At 41.1% G+C, this 27,628-nt stretch overlaps 1 protein-coding gene across 1 annotated transcript in view; it reads right to left on the bottom strand.

Annotated features, from left to right (window-relative positions):
* SNTB1 (syntrophin beta 1) overlaps positions 1-27,628 on the bottom strand; it is a 468,335-nt gene that overhangs the window by 177,566 nt on the left and 263,141 nt on the right. The window contains exon 2 of the mRNA XM_029591959.1: positions 12,086-12,302. Coding sequence (XP_029447819.1) covers positions 12,086-12,302 — 217 coding nt within the window. The remainder of the gene's footprint in view (positions 1-12,085; positions 12,303-27,628) is intronic.

A 27,628-nucleotide genomic window follows, 5' to 3' on the forward strand; every position in this document is an offset into this window, starting at 1 on the left:
TTGCTGAAATGTAATTATACTGTTGATTTGCATAACATAATTGTACTAACTGTTGATTTGCCTCCTCCATGTAAAATAGTAAGACACGCTCGTCCTACTACTTCTCCATGCCAACATGTAAACCGATGTGATGTACCCCACCGAATGTCGGTATACAAAAGCAAATAAATAAATAATAAATAAATAAATGTCTTATGTTCTTATATTGTTATATTGTTATATTGGTGCTCCTGAACCATGTATAATACATCTTGATACACAGATTTATATACAAAATCCCCCCGAAGCAGCCGGACAGGCGAAACACAGTCCGTGTCGGGGACTGCTGCTTAGAAATACTGATATGTGACATTAATAACTCAGGAGGCACCGTTTAAGAAGTAATAAAAGAACATTTCTCAATTTAAATACTAGTCCAAGTGAAATTTTTGTGCACTTTTGGCATTGTTTATCTATATAGTAGAGTGCACCAACGCTCCGGTGTTTATCTGGTTCTTATATTCTAGCCAGATAAGTCATTATCCAGCTATAATTTAGCCGGATAAAAAAAGACGCATTTCATGGGTGTTCTGGGGAGGAGTTAAGCCAATTTTGAACTATAGCTGGCTAAGTTAGACCTGCTTCAGACTAATCCCCACACTGCCCCCCTCCCACTGAAGTCCTCCCTCCCACTCAGTGCCTGAATGCGGACCCTTTTCAAATGTAGGATTGCAGTTCATCGTGATCCCGAGCACTTCCAGTGTTACTCAGGTAATAGCGCTGGAAGTGTACCCTATCAGTGTAAATGTTCATCCATTAGTCATTCAGTTTAGGTTCTGAGAGTGGCAAGACATCAAGAAGTGTATCTCAGCATCAGCTTCTTCTGAATTTACTCCTTCTCCATCCTGCATATATGTGTAAGGAGACCCCCCAAATATGGTGCATTCTTTCTGAGTTTGTTAGTCTACAAGAGGCTCTGGGTGAGCGAGACTCGGGGTTATCACGGTTGCCTTGTTTGGAAAAATGCTAAATATTATGTGCTTGTCGTTATAACAAATGTACACTAGATGGCATTTTAGAGGGGTGAGCATTGTAGGTTATTGTGTTAATGGGATGTAGGAGTAAAATAGTGCGTGTTCCCTTAACTTGTGGGTTATTGGTTGGCCAAATATAGAGGGAGATAAAAAGTGGGAACTTCTGGCAGGTTTTTGCCCTTTGATTCCTACCCTTTCCAGAGTAACGCGGGTAACAGGGACCTCCAGATATGTGACCTGCTGAAGTAGCCATGCAGGCTAATGGTCCCAGGGATCCTCCCAGTGGGAGCAGGGCCCTGCAGGAGCTGTTCCTCTCAAGAAGGGGAGGTTTTTTTTTCTCGCTCCTGAGAAACTAACCAGAAGTGTGTAAGCCTGTTTTTAAAGGTGAGATATGCTTCCAGGGCACACAAAATAATTTATATATTTCTGGGGCAATCTTCCTCTGTCACAGGTCCCCTCACTGATATTACCCCAGGGGATGAGTCCTTTCTACGGGGGTAAGTGGATGCTTGTGGCCCAGGCAGTTCGATGACTCCCTTTCTGGTGTGCAGCTGTGTAGTGTAATGACAGATGCTGGATGGGATAAAGGAGGCAGGAAATTTACCAATTTCTTTAGAAAGGAATCAAAGTAATGTCCAGACAAAACAGATGGCCATACAGATGAGGATCCTTTTGCTCTCTGTATATGTGCAGATGATTCAGATTCCTGGGGATTTCTAACTCTGAGTGAGAGCTTCATGGTCCCCTACTCTGAAGGGTTCCTACTCTGCAGAAGGGTCCCCTTAGAGGTTTTCACAATCCTACATGAGTTCCAGACATCCTCACTCCATTACCCAGCCTGTGCCTGTGTCTCAGGGGGAAGATCCGGTGGAAGGTTTTATCTGATGCTCTTCTGGTTCTTTGATTTCATTTTTAGAGGAACCTCTCTGAAGGAAAGGTCTTGCTGTTAGGAGTCAAGCACCTTGCCCAATCTCCAAATTGAGAGAAGGGGGTGACAAAAAGACCTCCTCTAAACCCAAAAGAGAATACTTCACTGAAATGTCCAATCCTTCTGGGACATCATTGTCACTGCAGCTCTTCTCTGGCTCTAGAAGGGTACTGGCAGATCTTCAATAGCTTGGCCTCTGGATTCAGAGGAATGCCATCTCCAAGAGCACCAGGCAAAAAGTAACCCAGCTTAGTAACCATCAAAATAGTCAAAAATCCTAACAAAGTCTCTTTCTACAACTGGAGGAATACCCAGCCTGGTAGGGAGTACACAGGAAGGAGTAGTCCCAAAAATATACTGAGTGAGGGCTGGAGGTCTCATCCAAAAGAAATCCACTCAACAAGAGCTCCTCTCTCCTCAAGATCTTAATAAACTGCCATGAGTAATCTATCCGAAGCCCCTAATTATAAGCAGGGTACACCCACTCAGCTGTATCTGGAGGAGGAGCTGTAAAATGGTATCGCCTCTATCTGGTAGTTATCTATGGGAACTAGGTGACACCTAGTAGTCAACCCATAGGGGTGCCACAGGTGGAAGTGAGAAAAGGTAATTTCTTCTATTGAGGGAAAGATGCTGGGGAACTGAAAGTATTCCTTGAGTACAGTAGTCCGGGAACCTGCACTGAGAGAATGGTGGTGTGGGGTCTGGAGGGAAGGTCAACGACCAGAGGATGAGTGAGTAAATTATGTTAATGGGAAGTTGCATTGAAGTCCCCTTTGGATGTGAATTTTGAAATGGGTATGCTTAACAAGAACCCCATTTCTTAAGTAGGGTGGGATTTAGACATGCCTTAAGAGGAATTTGAAAGTTCAGACTAATTGTTATGGTTGGATCAAGGAAAAGTAATTGTGTGGGAAAGGGGGCTGGAGGTGGAGGAAAATAATAATGTTCTGAATGTCATTTCTTATGTACGTGATTCTGATTATGGAAGCCTAATCATATTCAGTGATTAAAAATGTAACCTGCTTCACATCCATGTAAATAATTGCTGGCGGGTTCATCCAAAAAAATAAAGTTAACTATTTGGATGTTTAAAACATGGTGTCATTCATTCTGATAGAGTCAGTGCTGGGGTAAAGCATGGATCAGGGTTCATGGAGGGGAGTTGAAGGGAGCCCTCCCTGTCCAGACAGAGAAGAGAGTAGTTGTTGGATACTCAGTCATTTTATAGGTCCACTTCACCATCTGCATATCAATATAAGAACCCACCAAACAAATTTGGAAGGGATGACTCTTAATCAATAGGGAAACCCCTTCCATCATTGTATGTACCTCAACCAGGGGTTAGATATGCTGTGGTCCTCAAGAATCACAAACAAGCCAGGCTTTCAGGCTTGCATACAATGGAGGCAGTATATGCAAATCTATCTCATGCATATTCATTATGGATATCCTGAAAACCCGGTCTGTTTGTGGTTCTCGAGTTCCAGAGTTGCCCACCCCTGCCCTAGATAGATCATGGATGATAGCAGTTTAATTACTATCTTTGAATTCTTGGTAATGTGTCATACACAGGTTTTCTGAAAATTGGTTTGTGGTTTGTTTTCATGACCTTAACTGCAATGGTGTTGTGTAGGAGGTGGATCCTTGGGCTGAGGTGGGGTTGACGCAACCTGTAGACGAGGGACTATGGATCCCAACTGTCAGCAGGCGGAGTGAGCTGAAGCTGGAGGCCACCTATACCAGCCCATGTTCCCCTAGGGTTGAGCTTTCAGGTGCTGGGGCTGGCAGGCAGGCCTTGAGGTTGTGTATCAGTAGTAGCTGGTTCAGCCCAGAGCAGCAGCCAGCAGGTGGTGTGATCCTATCCCGGACAGGATGTGGAATGGAAACCCAAGCACCAGGGAACAGGAGGATACTGAAGGTGCATGAGCACAGGAAGGCCGAAGCCTTAATAATCTGTGTCCAGTCACTGTCAAACTTGAGTGGAAGTGGGCAGCACTTGGAAGGTGTAGCAAGCAACGTGGAACTCTGGACTCAAGAGAGTCTGAGGCGAAGTCATACGTAGCAAAGTTCAAGGCATGAGAAGACAAGCGTGTCAGATGTAGCAATGGTCAGGGCACGAAGAAGGCAGGCGTGGTCAGACATAGTAATGGTCAAGGCACGGAGAAGGCAGGCATGGTCAGATGTAGCAGAGTTCAGGCTTTGAAAAGGCAGGTAGGCGAAGTCAGGCGAAGCAGTGGTCAGGCTTGGAGAAGGCATGTAGGCGAAGACAGGCGAAGCAGTGGTCGAATCCAGGAAGTCAATCAAACACAAGACAAGATAAACAGTGGAACAGGAACCAGGAACTGGGAACTTGGAGTATCAGGAACACCAACAAACAAGTACTTGCAGCAACAAGCTCTCGGAAACCAGGAACAGGAGACCAAGGAGACCTGTTGCAAAGGCGATGCTAAGGAGCGCGGCCTGAGTATTTATGTGCTGAAGGATCTGACGTCAGCATCCGGGTCCGCTGCCAGGTTCCCGCCGTGGGCCCTTTAAATCATTCACTGATGCGCGCGTCTAGGGAGGGGTAGAGCACTGCCAGCGGCGTCTCTCCGCGAGGCCTGCAGAGAGGCCCAAGGAGTGGATGCATCCTGGCTGGAGGTCCCGGAAAGCAGAGCAGGGCCGGAGGTGCTGGCGGGAGTCCAAGGTCGAGACCAGTGGCCCACTGCCACCAGTGACGAGGAGCTGGAGCCTGAAACTTGTGCAGAGAGGTGAGATGGCCGCACCGTGGGGCTGCCACGGGTGGCAAGCGTAACAAATGGTAGGGCTGTATCAGTCTTCCAAGAAGGCATTGGGGAACCTACCCAAAATTCAGAGAACATGAAGAGGCTAGATGCTTTGGACAATTTCTTAGTTAGTTTTGGTGCTATGTGGATTATAAGAAAACCTGGCAGTAAGACATGGTAGGGGACTTAGGAGTTGGATTTTGTGTTGGCCTTGCAAGATGACAAGTGCTGAAGTGGCCTATTGGAGAAGGTAGTAGAAGGCAGTACTTTAACAGATTCTGGTCATGTATGGGCCAGATATGGAATATGATGGGGGCAAAAGAGTTTAGGGGTAAGGTAAACATTGAGATTTGGGGGAGGGGAAGATGATGTTGAGTTACAAATAAGAATTTATATCCTTCATAAGTAGAAGAATCTCAGCTCGACAAACTGGAAGGATCAATTTGGCCTTTTTTTTTTCTAAAATATACTTTTACTATGTTCAATAAAGCAAAACGAAAGACGATCAAGCGTAGCCACAGGCAAGCAAAAAACGGAAAAAGACCATTCGCCTTGGAAAGCAAATTCTTTATTAATGACAATTAATCCAAATTAAAGGGAAAACTGCCCTGGCCGAGTTTCACCTGATCGTCTGCATCAGGGGCTTAGTTATCCAGATAAAGTCTCAATGGATTTTAAAATTCACATTTATATCAAGATGGCAGAATTAACTGCATGTGGCATATAATAATATTATCCCAGTCACCACTTTACGCTTTTTGGGGCTGATGCTATAAAAAACACGGAAAGAGGGTGCTGAAAAGTCAGAGCCCGCTTTCTTAATGTGCGCATGGCACCCGCAAGGGGGGCACCATGCTATATGCAAATTAGCTGGTTGCGCTAGCAAGGAGGTGTGACCTCAGCGCCTCCTTGCTAATGCTACCCTGTGGTTACCTGCGGTCTGCCGGTTATGAACACCAACGCCGATAAACTTGGCGTTGGTTTTCATAACCGGCCGGCTGCATTTTGAAAACAGACGCCAGGTTTATCGACGTCGGTTTTCATAATGCAGCCGGCCGGTTCTGAAAACCAATGCCAAGCATATCGGCGTTGGTCTTCAATGCGGTGGCTGAGGGTTTTTGTTTTTTTTTAACTTTTAAAGAAGTACAGAAAAGCAGTTTTTTCTGCTTGTCTATACTTCTTATCAATGCGCTCAGCTATTAACGCCTGCTATTTCTATTCTTTCGGATAGTAGAAAGACTAAGGGGCACTCCATGAAGTTAGCATGGGGCACATTTAAAACTAATCGGAGAAAGTTCTTTTTTACTCAACGCACAATTAAACTCTGGAATTTGTTGCCAGATGATGTGGTAAGTGCAGTTAGTATAGCGGTGTTTAAAAAAGGATTGGATAAGTTCTTGGAGGAGAAGTCCATTACCTGCTATTAAGTTCACTTAGAGAATAGCCACTGCCATTAGCAATGGTAACACTGAATAGACTTAGTTTTTGGGTACTTGCCGGGTTCTTATGGCCTGGATTGGCCACTGTTGGAAACAGGATGCTGGGCTTGATGGACCCTTGGACTGACCCAGTATGGCATTTTCTTATCTGATACGCACATTTATTTTTTTGCATTCGGAGTGAATGAGTAATAGCCTCATTCACATGCATTTGCATGTGATGAGCGCTATCTCATTCACTCCGCATTGGACGTGCGTTAAATAGGCGCTAATCCTCATATTGCATTAAGGGGTAGATTAGCGCCTATTTAACCCGCATCTGACTGCGGGTTATTCAGTGTGCTCAGCTGAGCGCACTGTATTGCATCGGCCCCTTTGTTTTTCTCTTAAAGATACCGCAGTTCCTTGTCCTTTAGTTAAAGTACGTGAGGATATACTGCCACATGAAAGAGTACAGCTGTATAATTATTGACTTTTGAAGGGAGTTGTCTGGATAATGAATATTCTAGTAATGTACCCAGCCCCCATTACCTTTGAGTCAGTAAATGCACCAAGTAAAACAATGCAACATTTCAGAACATATGCACATATTATTTTGGGAATCAACAGTTAGTGGTAATAACCTGTCCTAATTCCAAATTATTTCAAGAACCAGATATTGGAAAGAACCAGTTCCAGTAGTGAGCCCTGGGACACCCCCATTGATAACTTTACCTTCACCGGAGTGGACTTGATTTACCACCACTCTCTGCAGCCTGCCAGTTCACCAGTACCTCACCCAATTTACAGATTTCTGGCCTACTCTCATATGGCTTCTAGGTGGAAGAGAGTTTTGAAGTTTATAGTTCTGCTTTACTTAGAAGGAGTAGACATAAGAAAATAAGAACATAAGAAATTGCCATGCTGGGTCAGACCAAGGGTCCATCAAAGCCCAGCATCCTGTTTCCAACAGAGGCCAAACCAGGCCACAAGAACCTTGCAATTATCCAAACACTAAGAAGATCCCATGCTACTGATGCAATTAATAGCAGTGGCTATTCCTTAAGTAAACTTGATTAATAGCCGTTAATGGACTTCTCCTCCAAGAACTTATACAAACCTTTTTTGAACCCAGCCACACTAACTGCACTAACCACATCCTCTGGCAACAAATTCCAGAGCTTTATTGTGCGTTGAGTGAAAAAGAATTTTCTCCGATTAGTCTTAAATGTGCTACTTGCTAACTTCATGAAATGCCCCCTAGTCCTTCTATTATTCGAAAGTGTAAATAACCGAGTCACATCTACTCATTCAAAACCTCTCATGATCTTAAAGACCTCTATCATATCCCCCCTCAGCCGTCTCTTCTCCAAGCTGAACAGCCCTAACCTCTTCAGCCTTTCCTCATAGGGGAGCTGTTCCATTCCCTTTATCATTTTGGTTGCCCTTCTCTCTACCTTCTCCATCGCAACTATATCTTTTTTGCGATGCGGCGACCAGAATTGTACACAGTATTCAAGGTGTGGTCTCACCATGGAGCGATACAGAGGCATTATGACATTTTCCGTTTTATTAACCATTCCCTTCCTAATAATTCCTAACATTCTGTTTGCTTTTTTAACTGCTGCAGCACACTGAGCCAACGATTTTAAAGTATTATCCACTATGATGCCTAGATCTTTTTCCTGGTTGGTAGCTCCTAAAATGGAACCTAACATCGTGTAACTACAGCAAGGGTTATTTTTCCCTATATGCAACACCTTGCACTTGTCCACATTAAATTTCATCTGTCATTCGGATGCCCAATCTTCCAGTCTTGCAAGGTCCTCCTGTAATGTATAACAGTCTGCTTGTGATTTAACTACTCTGAATAATTTTGTATCATCCGCAAATTTGATAACCTCACTCATCGTATTCCTTTCCAGATCATTTATATATATATTGAAAAGCACCGGTCCAAGTACAGATCCCTGAGGTACTTCACTATTTACCCTTTTCCACTGAGAAAATTGACCATTTAGTCCTACTCTTTGTTTCCTGTCTTTTAACCAGTTTGTAATCCACGAAAGGACATCGCCTCCTTTCCCATGACTTTTTAGTTTTCGTAGAAGCCTCTCATGAGGGACTTTGTCAAACGCCTTCTGAAAATCCAAATACACTACATCTACCGGTTCACCTTTATCCACATGTTTATTAACCCCTTCAAAAAAATGAAGCAGATTTGTTAGGCAAGACTTCCCTTGGGTAAATCCGTGTTGATTGTGTTCCATTAAATCATGTCTTTCTATATGCTCTACGATTTTGATCTTGAGAATAGTTTCCACTATTTTTCCTGGCACTGAAGTTAGGCTCACTGGTCTATAGTTACCCGGATCACCCCTGGAGCTTTTTTTAAATATTGGGGTTACATTGGCCACCCTCTAGTCTTCAGGTGCAATGGATAATTTTAATGATAGGTTACAAATTGTAACTAATAGATCAGAAATTTCATTTTTGAGTTCTTTTAGTACCCTAGGCTGCATACCATCCGGTCCAGGTGATTTGCTGCTCTTTAGTTTGTCAATCTGGCCTACTACATCTTCCAGGTTCACACGGATTTCATTCAGTTCGTCTGACTCATCACCCCTGAAAACCATTTCCAGAACTGGTATCTCCCCAACATCCTCATTAGTAAACATGGAAGCAAAGAATTCATTTAGTCTTTCTGCAATGGCCTTATCTTCCCTAAGAGCCCCTTTAACCCCTCGGTCATCTAATGGTCCAACCGACTCCCTCACAGGTTTCTTGCTTTGGATATATTTAAAAAAGTTTTTATTATGAGTTTTTGCCTCTATGGCCAACTTCATTTCAAATTCTTTCTTTGCCTGTCTGGTCTTCAAGTAGGAGGCTTAATTATCCAGAGCTTGTTAAGCCTCAGCCCTAGGTTTGTGAGTCTCTAAAGCTTCACACAATAGTCTAATGCAACTGTCAGTTTATAATAAATTAAATACCTTTACTGGTGGAATTTTTGCCTTCATGATAAATTTCCAGGAGCTATTACATGACACCAATAGTAAAGAATCTAGAATTAGGGCGGTCTCATCAATATCTTACATTATGCTCCTAGTATCTGTGAAAGCCTTTGAATATTCATTAAAAAAAAGCAACTGATGAGAACAATTTAGCCTTACATTTTAGTTTACAGGTCTTACTCTATAGACATATAATGGAAAATCCCCTTGAAGTTCTGCTGTGCCAGCAGTTTCATGAATACCATCATTTATGATCAATTTATTGGCATATATTTTCAGAGATGGCACTAGTTTACTTATTTATTTATTTTATTTAAAATCTTTTCTGTACCGTCGCTAAGTTATATTTAGGCACATAAATTAATGTCGGTAAAGGTGTACTATAGTACATTCTAACAAGTGCCATCAAAGGTTCGGTTACAATAATCATTCAAGATAATTAGTTGTTTAGTGAAGTGGGCCATGACCTAGTGTATGTGTATGGTGATGTAGAGTTCATTGACCACTCTACTGCAGATTTCTAAGTGCTGTGTGTCGGTGTTCTTCTGCGTATTCCTGAGTATTTTCTAATCTCCCATCTCTTTATAAAATGTTTGTTTAAAAAGCCATATTTTTAAGCTTTTCTTAAATGTTTTGAGATCTCTTTGTAATCTGACCTCTAGAGGCATTGTGTTCCAAAGTGTGGGGCTTGCTAATGATAAGGCCCTTTCTCTCGCTTGGGTTAGTCTTGCCGTTTTTACTGAGGGAATGGTTAAGAGTGCTTTATTTGCTGATCGAAGGTTTCTGTGTGGGACATGTACTCGTAATGCTGTGTTTAGCCAGTCCGATTTCTCATCATGTATTAGTTTATGTATGGTACATAGGGTTTTGTATTTAATTCTGTGTTCAATGGGTAACCAATGTAATTCAGCCAGGGTTTCAGTTATATGGTCCCTTCTCTTTTTTCCGGTTAGTATTCTAGCTGCTGTGTTTTGAAGTATTTGAAATGGTCTTAATGTTGAATTTGGGAGTCCTAGTAGGAGTGGGTTACAGTAATCCATGCTGGAGAAAATTAGTGCCTGTAGAACTGTTCAGAAATCAGTTTGTGTTAGTAGTGGTTTTAGTTTTCTGAGTACCATGAGTTTTGCATAGCCTTCCTTTACTTTTAGTGATATGTGTTGTTTTAGGTTGATTTCAGGGTCCATTATTATTCCAAGGTTTCGTACTTTTTCAGCTAGTTCAATTTTCTGCTTGTCTTTGAGGATTATAGGGGTTTGGCTGATTTCAGTATATTTCTGTTCTAAGTGTAGAAATTCTGTTTTGTCAATATTAATCACAAGTTCCATTTGGTTTAGTAGTTGTCCTATAATGTCAAGGTACATATTCGCTAGGTTTAACGTTTTCTCTAATGTGTCTTCTATAGGTAGAATTAGTTGAATATTGTCTGCATAAAAGTAATGTATGATTCCGAGTCCTGCAAGCAGATGGAATAAGGGCAGCATGTATATGTTAAAGAGGGTTGCAGACAGGGCTGATCCCTGCGGTACTCCTGTTTTGAGATTGATTTTTTTCTGATAACGTGTTGTTGATCTGAACTTGGAAAAACCTATTATTTAGATATGAACTGAACCAGTTTATTGTCTTGCTGTGTAATACGATTTCTTCAAGTCTATTTAGCAGTATTTTATGGTTAACTGTGTCGAAGGCTGCTGATAGGTCAAGCATTATTAGAATGTAGTTTTACTGCTGTGAAAACCTCTTAGAATGTTATCTGTTAGAGAGAGATGTAGTGTCTCGGTGCTGTAGTGCTTTTGAAATCCGTGTTGAGAAGGATACAGTATGTTATTGTTATCTAGGTGTTCAGTCAGCTGTTTCTGTACTGTTTTTTCAATTAGTTTAGCTAATAAGGGAAGATTTGATACTGGGCGGTAGTTGTTCAGGATCAGGGAGTCACTGTTTTTTTTCTTTATGATTGGTTTTATAATTGCTCCTTTCAGTATATCTGGCATTAATTTTTCTTCTAGGGATAGGTTTATGATGTTAGTTAATGAATGGAAGACTGTGTTAGCTGATTTCTTAAGTTCAAATGTTGGTATTGAATCAATTTTGTGTGGGTCTGGGTTTATGTTTTTTAGTATGTGTTCCACTTCCGTCTCGGATATCTCAGTGAATGTTGACCATTGGTTGACATCTCTTTTTTGCATTTTAATTTCTTGGATGTTAGTGTTTGGAAGTTTGTTTCTTAAGTTAGTAATTTTGTCACTGAAAAATTTGGCGATTTCGTTACATTTTGATTCTGGTAGATTTTGTGCTGATTTTTGTTTGTCATTGGATAGGTTTGATACTATTGAGAATAAAGTTCTTGGATTGTTAGCAAACTTTTCTATTTTATTGCTGAAGTATTCTTTCTTAACCTTGAGAATTAGTTGTTTGTAAAAAGCTAGATGTTTTCTGTATTTGGTTAGGGTCTCGGTTGTTTTGTGTTTATAGAGATCTATAAAGGAATTTGCAAAGTCGTTGTTTTGTGTTTATAGTGATCTATAAAGGAATTTGCAAAGTCGTAGTTCAAGAAATGTTGCCCTGGTACATTGTTTCTCTCTGGAGGGCAGAACACTGGAGAAAATTCTTTGTGAGTCTGAAACATTTGGACTAACATAAGAATTATACAAAACAAGTTGTACATCAGTTCTCAAGAGCCCGTCGTTTCCTTCTTCAGATGCACTTAGTGAAAAGATACCCAAACATACTGCCACTTCTTCCCCACGTATATATTCTTTTAACCCTTACCTAAATTTGTGACCAGATGCACCTATTAAACACCATATCACTTTTTAGGTGAACACAACTGCACAGCCCTATGTAACCTACTTCTTTTAGGAACTTCTGATGAAACGGAGACATTGAAAGAGTTTTAACTTTTGTAGGTATCAGGTTTTTCAAAGAAGCCCAACCTCAGGCTGAGCCCTACCTGTTCTCTGGGTCGGGCACGATCATGTTCCTTGTCACGTAGCACATTTTGAGTGGGATGCTTTTCCTGTCTCCATGGATGGAATGAGAAAGTGGGGAAGGAGGGTCAAAGGAAGCGCATCCTAACCGAGGAGATTCTGGCGGCGGAGTCTCCCAACCAATTTCTGAGACTGGAGAACCTTTCTTCACGTACGGAGTTGCCTCTCTCATGTACTTCACTGTGGACAGAAAATAGGAAATGAGCATTTATGTATGTTTGCAAGCATATCAATCCAGCTAGATAGTCTCTCCATTCTGCCTATGGATATTTTTGTCACAGTAATAATTAGACAGACATAACACGTTTTCGGTCTGATTCACAATTTTTTTTTCCCCTTTAGACACAGAATGGGAAAAAAAACCCTTCTGTATGCTAATGTAGCACTATGTAATAAATTAGGTCTGACTTGCCTCTAAAGAAAGCAGGATTCAAAGGACCAACCTTAACAATGTAAATTTCCTGAAAATATGCATTTGGTTATTTGTATATATTAATATTCCTCAATAAAGTTGTGTGAACAATTGAAAGTTGAACTCAAACCAGGCAAATTTCAAATCCACTGGGGAAATCTATCGGATTTTTATCATTAAAACAATGAAACAAGAATGGAAAAAAAAACTTAATGATAGCAAAAAGTAAATCATAAAATGTGTTTCTCAATCTATGACATTAAATTTGTATTTCTTTCATGGAAATACGTATCAAACTGATAAAGTGCCTGTTATTGTGATCCACTGTCTCTTACAGTGGATCTGACAAATTTATTAACATTTTTGCTGGTTTGTTGAATTATTTGAAAAAAATTGCACATCTTAAAATATAAATATTTCAAATATTCTCAATCAGAATATAAAACATGCCATAAAATTCCGTAATCCACAAAATTTATAATAATCTTGAAATTTTATTTCCTAGGAACACTACAAAATATCATTTTGTAAAATATCAAACATATAACCCAAATTTTTCATTTAGGGAAATCTGCTAAAATGTTATATCTTCAGAGTTTCTGCACAGCATAATCCATTGGTCGATTTCACTATAAAAAGGAGCTCATATCCATTCCATGCAGGATTATTCAAATCATACAATGAATATAGTCCGAGTTTTGTCTTCAAAATGCTACTGTAAAGTTAAGGGGCTCAGTTGACCCATTTCATAGCCAGAAAGGAAGCTATTTGGACAGACCAGCAAATAAAAATATTTACTATTCAAAGCTTGAGTAGAGGTTATTTGAGAGGCTTAATAGGGCGAACAGGATAAAAATGATTGTATAATAAAGTATTTTTGACTTGCCTTTCTGCCTGCTACTGAATGTATTAACTGATTTATTATCCCCTTATTTGACATACAGGGTCACTTTGATGATATTGTATACCTTGGCAGGAGCACATATGCCTCTGCCACTTTGTAGCCACTGCTGCTGCTGCTGTACTGACATGCCTCTCCCCTGCTTCCTGTTGCTTCCCATGCAGCAAGCACAAAATAAGGCCTCTAACTCCTGCAATCTTCCCTCTAGCTCCCAGGAGAGACAACCAATGGAAGGAGAGGAGGGCCTACTAGGAGGGTGTGGACATCAAGGAATTTTAGGAGGACACAGAGAGAAGAAAGAAAGATATAAAGCTATGAATATGATCAGTAAAGTTGCTGTATTGTTAGTTTATTATATATTCAGAGACAGGAATTGTCACTGTTAGAGGCAGGAGAGCCTGAAGCTCTATAGGAGGGTGGCTGTGATTCTCTAGAGGAAAGGTCCCTGCACCTAGAGAGCAAAACCTGTGCTGGGTGGCAGGGGGACAGGGGGTACCCTGGTGAAGAAGGTGGGAGGCCCAGCCAGTAAGAGGATCAGGAGAGGCGACCAATGGCAGGTAGGGCTGGTGGTATCCAGCCCTACCTGCCAGTGTACATGCCTGAGCACAGTCATAAGTCAACCAGTGCATAATGGAGCAGCCACAAGCAGCATGACTGAGACAGCAAGGCCAATATTCAGAAGGTTAGCCAGATAACTTGTTCTGGATATTCAGTGGGATCTCCACTGAACCAGTCATCATCCCTGTTTAAAGTTATCGGCTAATGGTAGTTGGATAATTTTAAACATAATTGGATATTTTGCTTTAATATGGTTGTTTATGTATAAAGTTATTCAGCTACAGTTAGCCGGATAATGTTACACATATCTGGTTATTTTCAAAAGAATAACCAGCATCCTACCATGATCCAGATACAGCGCTTCTGCATCTCTGTTGCTAGGCAGTGGTATGACCAAATTAATTCATGCCAACTAGCAACACAAAGGCAGAAGTGCTGGGCCTAGTTCACGGTAGGTCACTGCTGCAATCCAGGCCGCAACAAAACTTCAGTTTATGGTACTCTGGGCTAGGAGGGATAGAGTTGGGGTGGAGGGATCCAGGAAAGAAATATATTTTAAACAAAATTGGGAGTGGGAGATGGGTGATGGGCTGAGGAAAATTAAGATGTGCCCATTTTGAAAGGAGGGAGATCAGAGTTAAATATCCCTGATCATTTTACGGTAGTCAATCGGAAGGACAAAGTAGTTGGGAAAGCAAATATGCTTAGATATCGGAGACCCCCAAATTGAGATTCTTTTGGTTGTAGGATTACAAGATGTTTGGGTGGTGGAGACCTAGCAAATTAGCCTCCATTGGCTACCTATACACTTTAGAATAATATACAAGGCCATTCTTACCACATACAAAAACATCAACCAACTGGCTCCCATTGACCTACAGATCCCTCTCCAACTACACAACTACAGGGGATCGCTACAGGTACCACCGTCCAAATCCACTAGACACTGCACACTAAGAGACCGGGCTTTCTCTACTGCCATTCCACCGTTATGGAACTCCATCCCCTCAAATCTAAGAACAGAACCATGCATCTCAACTTTCAAAAAAAGACTAAAGACCTGGATATTCACTCAAGCTTTCCCGGACACCAATTGATAGAACACCGCCAAGCTACCCCTAATCTCCAACTATACCATGGTTAACTAATCTCCAACATGGTTAACTAATCTCCAACTCGGTTAACTAATCTCCAAATACACCATGGTCATCCTTATCTTCTATCGTTTACCTGTGTGAATTTTAATAACCTTTCCTTTCTCTTCCTTCTCAGCCAAGTTCTTATCACCCTGTTATATGTAACTGCCTTTTCAACACCATTGTTATAGTTATGTTTACTATGCACCCCTGTTTTATGTGAACCAGCACGATGTGACTGCTGTCTCGAATGCCGGTATATAAAAATCTGAAATAAATAAATAAATAAATAAATGTTTGATTTGGTTGATATCTGTTTTACTTGCTGCTGTTGTACTACCTTAAAACAACTACAGGATGGCACTTCTAAAGAGCTAACAATTGAGGTTATTCAATAAGATGATGGGGAAAACTGTTGTGTATTCCCTTATATATATAATTGGATGACCAAGATTTGGGGGTGGTATAAAAGAGGGAGATTATTGGCAGATTTTGACCATTTTGTTCCATTTGACACTCTTGATCATTCTAAACTACTGTCGAGACTGCATTCAATTGGTATCTTGGACACGGTTCATAGCTGGTTTAATTCTTTCCTCCCTAATCGTCAATATCAAATTCACATAGGGGCGTGTGCATCCTCGCAATACTCCATCTCCTCAGGAGTCCCACAAGTTTCTTCACTTTCACCCATTCTGTTTAACATCTATCTCTTACCATTATGCTATCTTTTAGACAGTCTCAATATCCAATTCAAAATATATGCAGATGAATTCCAGTTTTTCGTTCAGTACTCAAAATCGTGGTCCAGTACTCTATCTTTGGTTTCCTTATACATCAACACCATAAAATCCTGGCTCTCTCACAATCACCTGAAACTTAACACCTCAAAAACAGAAATTGTACATTTATACTCCATTCCAATGTCCGACTGTAGGCCTCCTGCTCATCTTGATCTTAATGGCACTCTTTTACCAATCAAATCTAAAGCCCGCAACCTCAGAGTCATTATTAACTCTAGTCTTTCCATGTCATATCACATATCCCTAAGGAAACAACAAAGAAATGGATGCCACAAAGAAGTCTTTTTCAGTTCTTTAATGGTGGAGATATACAAAACTTGTTAAAACTGCCCGACTCTGGCCGAGTTTCGCCACATATAGTGGCTGCCTCAGGGGCTCAATTAGCATCAATTGTGTTTAAAATTCTACCGGTTCCATTCACCAACGGTGCCATATACGTCTTACTGCGTGCAACACAGATCGTCTCCACTCTAATCAGTTCAAAAGCTACATATACTGAAATGTCTCAAACCCCATGTTTAGTAATTTAGACTACTGCAATGCCCTGTTTTTTGGTCTCCACCAAAATGCTGTTCGACCGGCTGCTACAATTAATCCAGAACTCAGCAGCACGCATTCTCACCGGCAAGTCATGTAGAAACCATATTTTGCCTGTACTTTACTCTCTACACTGGTTACCCATCGAATTCAGGATCAAATTCAAAATTCTTTCCATTATTCATAATTTATTAAATGACGATACCTCAACTTGGCTCAGCTCCCAGTTACGCATCTATAGACCCTCTAGAAACTTACGTTCATCCCATAATAACTTTCTGCAAGTTCCTACAATCAAAATTGCCCGACTAGACATAACGAGATGCTGTGCATTTTCAGTATCTGGCCCACAACTCTGGAATTCTATCCCAGATAATATTAGGCACCTAAATAGTAGAACAGAATTTTAAAAGAGTTTAAAAACCTACCTCTTTAAATGTGCTTTTAACATCAACAAGGCCATGTAATCGTGCCTCTCTTATATTACCTTCTTGAACTGTGTCGAGCTCTACTGTTCTCATTCCATTCCTCCTCTAAGAGCTTGCAATCTGTTGCTCATCTTTATTTATGAATATACTGTTTTTGAAGTTTCTTAAAGTCTTTTTACTTTGCATTAATTTATTTTGTTAATCCGTTTGGATTACATTTAGTATAAAAAACGGTATATAAAATATTTTAAATAAATAAAATAAATAAATACCCTTCTCAGGGTGGGATGTGTGAGAGGTACTTCCAGGAATATAGCCATCTTAAGTGGCTATACTGCAGGCTGGTGGGCCCGAGGATCCTCCCAGTGGTAGTGGGACCCTGCAGGGGCTCTTCCCCTCAAGTTAAAAGGCCCGAGGCCATGGTTTTGTGTGATTTGTTTTTTTCTTTTCTTCCTGCCAAGGAATTAACCCAAAACTGGGTTTCCTCTCCTTGAGGAAAAAAGACAGAGGATGGAAGGAGTAGGGGTGAGTCCTAAACAAAGGATCCCCAGAATCCCATTACATGGCGGATCCCACATGGAAAACTTGCACTTATTTGGATATGGAGTGATGTAGAAATCTGTTGTGGTCAAAGACCAAGACACATGAGTATGTCAGAAAAAAAAATGCATTTTCTCTCTTTTAGATGTGAATTATGATATGGGTATGGTGAATGAGTAAACCACATTCCTCTTGAGAAGGTTGGGACTAAGATAATCTTGAAGAGGAATCTGGGAGCTCATGCTAGCCTCTAGTGTATGGGGTGGCTTTTAGAAGAAGAAATGAGTATCTGTGGTAGTGAAAAAGAAAGTGTGATTCAGGTAATGCTATTCATTTAGGGGGTCATTTTCAAAGGAGTTACGCATGTAAATGTGACATACTATCGTAGCAATTTTCAAAAGCTATTTACTCGAGTAAAGTGCACTTACTTGAGTAAATCCTACGGACAATTCAATGGCATATATTGTAGCAATTTTGAAAAGCCCACTTACTTGAGTAAAGTATATTTACTCGAGCAAAAACCAGTTTTGCTCGAGTAAATGCTTTTAAAAATCTACCCCTAATGTTCTATAAACATTTGCGGGAGGTCTAGACTATTTCTGTGGAAGACTGAGAGGCTGTTCCAGTAATGCCTCATGAATAATATTGACAGTGGAGGAAAGAAGTGATTTGGACTGTTTGAATCCTTTGAATTCTGAGATGTTCAGTATGTACTATCTTACAAACAATTCCTGTATATAGTTGCTGCCTGCTAAAATCCAGGAATAAAATTAAAAGTTGAAGTTTGAAAGTGATGTCTGCTATGGTTATTTTAACAGCAATGATGTGCAGCATGGGGCCATAGTTTATAGAAGGGAGCTCTAGTGAGTCCTCCTTTTCTAGTCAAAGAGAAGAGAATATGGTGAATTACCACCTCCAGCTCTCTCTATACCAGGGATGATGAACTCCAGTCCTCCAATGCCACAAACTGGCCAGGATTTCAGGCTATCAACAATGAATATTCATGAGAAAGATTTGCATGCACTGCCTCCATTGTATGCAAATTAACTCATGCATATTCATTGTGGATATCTTGAAAATCTGGCCTGTTTGTGGCATTTGAGGACTGGAGTTTGCCATCACTGCTCTATACCATCTACATGACCTACCCTAAGACCCACTAAATACATTTGGAGAGGATAATCCTCTCCATCATTTTATGTTCCCCAAACAGGGGTTACAGTGAAATATCACTTGTAGAAAGAATTAAACGCCAGGAGGCTGGTGAGGTTCCACCTTGAATACTGTGTTTTGTTCTGGAGGCTACATTTCCAAAAGGATATTGATAATATGTGTGGCACCTCTACGGGTTGGCTACTAGATGCCACTAGGTCCCTTTAGAGAATGTTAATATCATGAGTCTTCCGTCTCTCTCAGCCCTTCCCAACCTGGATGGTCTCGATTGGATGACTCACCCTATTCAGTGCAGTCATTTTACAACTCAGTGGGATCAGTTTTAGAAAACCTTGTAACTGTAAGGATATTTTGGTTTTTCTCTCTGGTGAGGCCTCCCTGCCTCACCCTGCACCTTCAGTTTGAAGTGATACCTCATCATGCACTCCCTACACAGGGTCCTCTCATTAATTACAGAGAAAGGGCTCTCATCCAGAGAACTGAAGATCTATGAGCCCACTCTAAACCTTAGGTGGTGAAAGCACCAGTGACAGATCCTTCTGAGAGAGGCAGTGATGGCTGAGGATGTATCCGGTTTTACCTTTTGGAAGTGGTTTTTTTGGACATTTGCTGTTTGGGGAGGTTTTCTGATCCACAGGATACAGTGTTGATATTACCTGATATAATTTTGACTTTTCTTCCAAGAGAAATCCCCAATAACAGTAACAAGGATGAAAGAGCAAGACCAGGAGACCCCAGTCAGATCTCCAACTATGGGACAATGGAGCTAGTGCCTGCAAATAAATCTCATGCATATTCATTAGGGATATCCTGAAAACCCAAGTGGCTGGGGTGGGCGGGGAGGAGGGCCATAGGACCAAATTGAGCACCCCTGTTATAAGTCATTCATGAGCACCTTACAAAGCTAATGATGAAAGCTCCAGAAGAAAGAAGGGAAAAGTGAAATATGATACAAGAATTCAAATAAATAAAGTACTAGAAGGTAGCATTTTTCATTTGATGAAAAACTCAAGGACAAGGGATCATCATATGCAGCTAAAAGGTTGAAGACTCAAAAGGAATACAAGAAATATTTTTTTCACTGAGAGGGTGGTGGATGCCTGAAACAGATTTCTAGAGGAGGTAGTAAAGTCCAGAACAATGGCAGAATTTGCTTGGGACAGGCACAAAGAGTATCATGGGAAGGTAAAAGAAGACCAGAATTTGAGTAAGATGTTTGCCAACTAGGAAGATGGTGTTAGGCTGGGGAGAAGAGCATGGGAGATGGTGCTGAACTGGGGAGAGGGGGAGGGAAGATGGTGCTGAGTCTGGGGAGAGGGGGAGGGGCAGGAGGAGAGTTGGAATAGGACTGGGCTGAGGAGATGGAGAGATGATGCTGGCCAGGAGAGAGGTGTGATGTACATCCTGTTCTTAATTAGTATTAGTAATCAATAGAGTCTGGGGCAAGGAAATACCCATTATACTTGAATGCAATTCACCTTGAGCTTAGGTTTGGAAAGATAAGTAATTAAATCTAAAAATTTAAATCCATTGTAGATACCCAAGTTCAGACTAAATGTCCTTTATAGTTCCTATCTGCCATCACAGTCTATGGTTCTTTCTAATATAGCATTTCATAATTTGTTAGATTCTTGTGGGAAAAACTGTTCACAGAACAGATAATATGTTCTTTTCTTTATCTTCTATGATCTTAATTCTTCTCCCTTTCTTTCTGTATATGATATCTTTTCATTTTTATCTTTCACTTCCCATAAAGAAATTTAGTCTAAGTAGATAGACCATTGCAATCTATAGAAATGAATGGCACTCAGAGTTACTCAACCAGGAACTGGATTATTGCTTTCTGCCTTTCCTCATCTTTGCCTTCTTCTTAAATTTATGTTAAGGCCTTCCTCAACTTTTCATTATTAATTTTGATCTTATTTCCAGTGCCTTTAGTTCATTCTTCCTGAAATGGCTTCTTTATTTGCAATTCGGACTGTTACAGCTCACAATTCACCTTTGTTGGGTCTTTACTAGCCATTTGAACAAATAAAATGAGATCCAATTAACATTTATTAATACCTGACACCCACCAGCACCTTCAGAACTCTGGATTTGTCCTCCAGTTGTTGAGTGATAATTGGAATCTTTAAAGCAAGACCAATTTTTTTTCTCTTTACTTTCTAAAATTCATTACAGTGAATACAAAGGGAGCCCAAACCTTCCCACAATGCAACATTTGCGTAAGTGGATACATGGAGGTTCATGCTACTGTTTTATAAACTGTGTGGCGGGAGCTGCACACTTTCTAAAATACTGTGTATTTCTCCTCCAAAAGTATGCACATATGTTTCAGTATGAGCGTATATTTCCAATGCAAGAAAATGCATGCTTTCTCCACCCATTTTATCAACATACATGTGTGTATATTATTTACATGTGAAATAATAGTGACACTGCATGTTCTGAAAATACTTATGTGAGTACTTGGAATCACCAGGTCACTGATAACTCCACCATTGCACCCAGTCCTTCTCCAGTTCACCTAGACTCTATAGCACTTCATCCACAGCCTCCACCAATTCACTGAGACTTCCCACCCAAAACAACAGACAACAGAGAAGTCTGATTTCACTTGTGTGAGTCAATTAGTAGGTGTAAAGTATAGATATATCTTTTACAAAATAGCCTCTACTTCGCATACCTCTGAACCCCATCCCAGAAGGGTTATAAAATAGCATATATTTGTGTAAATGCGTATATGCTATTTTTACACATGACTGCTCTTTGAAAATTCACTCCTTAGGGGTAGATTTTCAAACACGGCGCATTTGTGTACTTTTGCTGGCTCATCAGGCGCAAGCAAAAGTACACGGGATTTTAGTAGATACGCGCGTATCCGCTAAAATCCTGGATCGGCGCGCGCAAGGCTATCGATTACGTAAAGCCGGCGCGCGCCGAGCCGCGCAGCCTACCCCCGTTCCCTCCAAAGGCCGCTCCGAAATCGGAGCGGCCTTGGAGGGAATCCTCTAACGCCCTCCCCTCACCTTCCCCTCCCTTCCCCTACCTAACCCACCCGCCCGGCGTCCCGGCGCGCAACTGGCCAGCGGGCCAGTTGCGCGCCGGGACACGACCTGGGGGCGGGTACGGAGGGCGCGGCCACGCCCCCGGACCGCCCCGGGCCATAGCCACGCCCCCGGGCCCGCCCCCGGAATGCTCCCGACACGCCCCGAAAACGCAGCACGGTTCGGGCCCACCCCTGACATGCCCCCGACACGCCCCCCTCAGAAACCCCCGGGACTTACGTGAGTCCCGGGGCTCTGCGCGCGCCGGTAGGCCTATGTAAAATAGGCTCACCGGCGCGCAGGGCCCTGCTCGCCTAAATCCGCCCGGATTTGGGCGGATTTAGGCAAGCAGGGCTCTTAAAATCCGCCCCTCAATGTCTGTTAGAGCCAAGAATTGCAGTAAAGGAGGATTTAAAAAGTAGTCATTTCACACTGAGTTTAGTCTCTGCCCATTCAGCAGGCAATCCTGTTCTTTCAAATAAATGTGTTATGTCAGTGATTTAAAGTGGGTACTCGTTATTTCTAGAGCTCATTTGTGTATTTAATCCCATATGTAAATAGATAGAGGCTAAAAGACAGAATAATGTATGTAGATAATAGGTAGACAGATGTAGATAGAGATACAAAGGTGTTTAGGGATTGTTCTGCAGGTTTATATACAAGCATCTTAGGTGTGTTATAAGGCATGAGGACGATGATTAAATGCTTTAAGTACCCATGAAAAAAGGACCTTTCAACTGAGAATGAAAGCAGCTGCTTTAATAGCATAAGAGCTGCTAATACTGGGTCATCCAAAATGGTCCATCTAATCTAGTATCCTATCTGGGTAGAGTGAAGTATTGTCTAGATGTATATAAAACGGCACTTACAAAGTGGTGATTAGGGATGTGCATTTGTTTTTGCATAAGCAAATGTACATATATGTGTGTGTAAAAACATTTTACACATGCAACTAAATGAATCAAAACAAAACTTAAAAAATGCAAGAAAAAGCTGCAAGAAAAATGAAACAAGATTTTTCTTGGCACAGTTCTATTAGGGGTGAAAACAAGAGTGTCTTGGCAAGCATACAGAGCTGGTGAAACCTCTATGATAAGAAATTGGCTGCACATCACAGTGTCAAAAGCTTCCAATTTCCAGAAGTTATAGTTTACAGATGAAATGATTTTTTTTATTTTGGGCAGAATTTTGAAGTAATGAACCAACCAACAATTTTCTGAAGTCAAAGCAGTGATGTCACTACCAAGGGATAGAGTCAGGAGGCACATGAACGTTGGCCAAAAAGAAAAAAATTATGGAAGATTATCATGAGTATTATTAACACAACGTAAAAAGTAGTACTTCTTAGATTCTGGTAACTATGCTGCTGCCCGTCCCTTCAATAAATATATAAATTCTTTTTGCTAAATCTGAGTTGAAGCGAAAAGTGCAGACTCTGACTTTTAAAACAGTATAAACAATTTCAAAATTCTGCTGAAAGGGAAGAAACATATAATCTGTCTGGCAATGGAGAGGACTACAAAGGAAACCTTGAAAAGGAAAACTTAACTCAGCAAGCCCCATTTGCCCAATACTAGACATGCTGTTCCATGAAAGGGTGGGTTCTCCAGATGTGCTTTACAGGGAGAAACATGTGTTTCATAATATGAGAAAAATATGTATCGCACTCTTTCAGAGGCTCTTTTGGAAATGTGTTTCCACATGTAAAACATGCTTTTCTGTGCAGAAGTGGGTTTTTTTCCCTAAAATGTCACACCCAATACACAGGTGAACCTATGCACGTGGGTCATGTTTATGTGGACGTTTACTCTGAAGTGTTCCCGGGGGTCAGAGATGGGGTGGGGTTTTCACTTAACTAAATACTTTTGGAATTTTCCAAAGTCTACAGATAAATTTACACAGAGAGCAGGTGAAGCTTATGTAGGTATTTTTGGCAGGATAATTTTCAAAGCAAAGTGCGTATGTTCTCTTTGAAATTTGGAGTAACGTGTCATAATAAAATGTATGAATAGCTTCCATACATCAGCATGAGTGGTTCATCAGGAGCGTAAAAATATGCAGGCATTCTCCAACAGAAAAGTAAAAAATATGAAAACTGGAGCATTTGTCTCTTAGAAGTATGCATTCTTCAGTGCCAGGTTTGATCGGCTCTTTCCTTGTGTGTAGAGATGAAGATGCCTGCAAGACGTCATTGGAGAGTGTGAAGGCTTGCTTTCGTCTCTGCTGGATTACAATGTTTCGCTGAGACACGAGGTAAAAGGGGCCCTGATGCGCTCATTGGAAGATCTTCTAAACTGTGTAGCTCTTGGGCAGATACCAGTGGATGACATAATTGGCCCTGGCCCAGTTGCAGGGGGAGCCATGTGAGAGGAGCTGGAAGAGGAACCAGAGTTGCTGGGAGTGAACCACAGAAGACTGGACTATCTTGTGAGAAAGAGATCCACTCTCGGATGTTCCTATAGGGCATGGGGGTGAGCAGGGAATGTTTCATCTTACAAGGCCTTCCGAGTTTACCTTAGAGGAGAGCTGGAAAGTGATCGTGGGACTGGGCCAATCCCTCACAGCACAAGTCTCTTCCCTAGCTGGTAAAACATATGACTTGGAAAATGCTCTGAGCCAGTACCAGATATCAGTTGCAGGAGGGAGTTAACAGATTAGAAGTGTTGGAAAAAACAACTGAGAAACTAGGGACTATGAAAGATGCCATTGTTAAAATAATATTTTACTGCATTCTAAGATGGAAAATTTAGAGAATCTAGACAGACACCACGGCTTGCACTTTATGGGCCGGAATTTCAAAAGGTACTGGCCTTATGCGCGCTAGGCATATTTTATAAAGGCCCGGCGAGGCGTGTAAAGCCCCGGGGCGTGTGTAAGTCCCGGGGCTTGCAAAAAGGGGAGGGGAGGGGGGTGGGATGGCCCAGGGGCGAGGTAGGGGCGGGGTAGGGGTGTGGCCAGAGGCCTCCGCACGGTCACTGTGCCGGGGATCGTGCGCCTGCAGTTGGCTGGCGCGCGCACCTTACTTCAGCCCCAGGGCTGAAGTAAGTTTTAGACAAAAAAAAAAGAAGACAAAAAAGGTAGGGGGGAAAGAAAGGGAGGGGGATGTAGGGGAAGGGAAGGTGGGGTGGGGTGGGGAGGGAACGGGGGAAGGCGGCACGGCTCGGTGCGGGCTCGGCATGTGCAAGGTGCACAATTGCACGCCGACCCCCGATTTTATAACACGCGCGCACCTGCACGCACATGTTATAAAATCTGGCGTCCATGTGTGCGCGCCGGGTAGCACGCACACATGTATGCCACGCGTGCTGTTTTGAAAATCTACCCCTATAAGTTTTCGTAAGATACAAGCAATTCCTTCACTGGAAATGTTTACGTGGAAGTTCTCAAAGTACCTGCACAATCTATATCACTGATTTCAAGGATATGCTATCTCCCGCCTTGCAAACAGAACCCCTGGCCATATTGCCTCCAATATCTTAGGACAGTCTTAATTTGACTGCCTTTTCTGAAATATCTCATGACAAGTTGGCAATTCCAGGGACTCTGTTTCACTGGCACTAGACCCAGACAGACAGTCTTTTGTAACATTGGGGTAGATTTTCAAAACAGCACGCGGATGTACATGTTCTTCATACGCATCAGAGTTGTTTCCGCTGTAATATCAGCACTGAAACTGTATTAATTTCAGTTTCTGATTTTATTCTATGCAAGCTTGACATGATTTGTCAGGTTATTGCAATATTTTTAGATGTTTCAGCTGCATTTGACTTGGTAGAACCTAATATTTTGTTATCACGACTGGGTCAGAATAATTTGTTAGTAAATAATATGGGGGGGGGGGGGAGAGAGAGAGAGAGAGAGAGAAAAGCCATAATGTGACATTCAAAGAACAGTGCTCTCTTGTGAAGATTTGATGACCTTCGGAGTAAGGAAACTCACGCAAAGATGAGATTTGTGCAATGTTCTCTCAACCTAGCATGATGTACAGGGTCATCAAATCTTCACAAGAGAGCACTATTCTGTTCATACGTCTCACTTTGAATGTCAAAGTGGCCCCTAACCCCTACACTAATACCTAAACCTCACCTTGAGTTGCTAGGGGGGCCTCCCATAGAGATATAAATACCTATCTAGTGTTGGGGCATTATGGCTAGGTGCTCTCACTCTCACTCTCTCTCTCTCTCTCTCAGTAAACATGGTTCCCCCAGTGGTTGTATGTAGGAAATACCACATTCTGGCACTTATCTTAAAGTACAAAAAAGTTATCACAATTTATGGAAATTTAGCTCTTTGCATAGGTATTAGCACAAATTGCAATAAACTGCCTATTACCCTAAAACATGTCCCTTTTTCTATCGCAGGCGAAATTTAGGGCGTTTTGATAAATCCAGGCCATTGTAAGGAAAGGTTTATTCAAAGTAAGAAAAATCAGACAAATATATAATGAATAAAGGAGACTTTAGAACAGTAATGCAGGCATTTGTGCTATGCTTCTTAGATTACTGTAATGGGCTTTACGTGGACCTTCCCGATTGCTATTTGCAAGCGCTACAGCTGTTAATGAATGCAGCAGCCCAGATAATCACAGGGTGTGTGCTATCAGCCCATATCACCCTGATATTCAAGGAACTGCACTGGCTTCCAGTCCAGTACAGAATTCAGTTTAAGATCTTGATGTTGGTACATCAAATATTATATGGGAAGTGTCCCCCTTACTTGCAAGGATTAGTGCAAATGTATTGTTCGGCCCTTAACCTTTGTTCTTGTGAGCAACACCAAAAGTTACGATTTAACCATTAATTCATTTTATAGCTGATAAAAATGGACATATTTTATCACACCCAGCAATTAGTATTTATTATGAAACTATGTTACTGTACCTTGATGGCACCTGTTTAAGTTGATATAATTTAATACATTTAGTAACATTAATTTATGTGCCTTACTGTGAACCGTTGTGATGGCACCTAGCTTAACGACGGTATAGAAAAGACTTTAAATAAATAATAAAGAAACACATCTAAAAGTCATCTCAAACTCTGCTTTTTCACAAATTGCTCCCATTCTTTGGAATAAGATCCCGCAGGAAATTCTCCTAATTTCTGATTATAAGCACTTTAGGAAATGTCTGAAAACTTTCTTTTTTAAGAATGTTTTGTGTAACATGCTATTGATTTTCTATTTTATTTTAATTGCTGTTTGTTATATGATTGTTGCCATACACCACTGCGAACGCTAGAGTGGTAAAGTTGCGGTATAGACATTTTTGTAAATAAATAAATAAAGTGGTTTCCCTTGGGTTTTGATTTTCACCTGTGTTGTGGATGATGTTTGCTTATTGGATTGTTACTTGTCCTCTGAATATTTTGAGGACATGGCAAAGCTATGTATGTAGACTTGAGTCGTAACTAGGGATTTTTTTGTATATATTTTTTTGCTTGCTGCTCTTTCTTCTCAAGTACATTCTTGAAGTGTAAGGTAAATACATTTATAAATATGACTTAAAAAAATTAAAAGTCATTTTTTTTTCACCTTTGCATGAAAACTCTTGCCCGGTTTTGCATTAAATCAAAGGGTCTTTTTTGAAAAGGAAAACAATACCAAGTTATCATGAAATTATTTAGTATGGGGTTGTTTTAACCAAATTGTTTTAACCAAATTATTTTTTACCTGGAAAGGACAGATGGTGAAGAAAACCTGAATAGCAACTGCCATAAATAGATATTTGGAGATATTCAATTATTCATACTTTTGTCATGATCAGAATTGAGTGCCTTTTCAAAACATTTACATGCATAAAAGTAGTATATATATACATGTAAGTAGCTTGTACTTGCAAACATGCTATTTTATAAACATCAGAAGTACACATGTATTTTCAATCTCATGCAAACATTTCCGCATGCAAAAAAAGGGACTGTCTAGGGTTGATCCAGGGCAGGGCAGGGCCAAGAAGTGCACACGTAAGTTG

This window comes from Rhinatrema bivittatum, chromosome 2 (assembly GCF_901001135.1).
Source record: "Rhinatrema bivittatum chromosome 2, aRhiBiv1.1, whole genome shotgun sequence".
NCBI classification, from domain to species: domain Eukaryota; kingdom Metazoa; phylum Chordata; class Amphibia; order Gymnophiona; family Rhinatrematidae; genus Rhinatrema; species Rhinatrema bivittatum.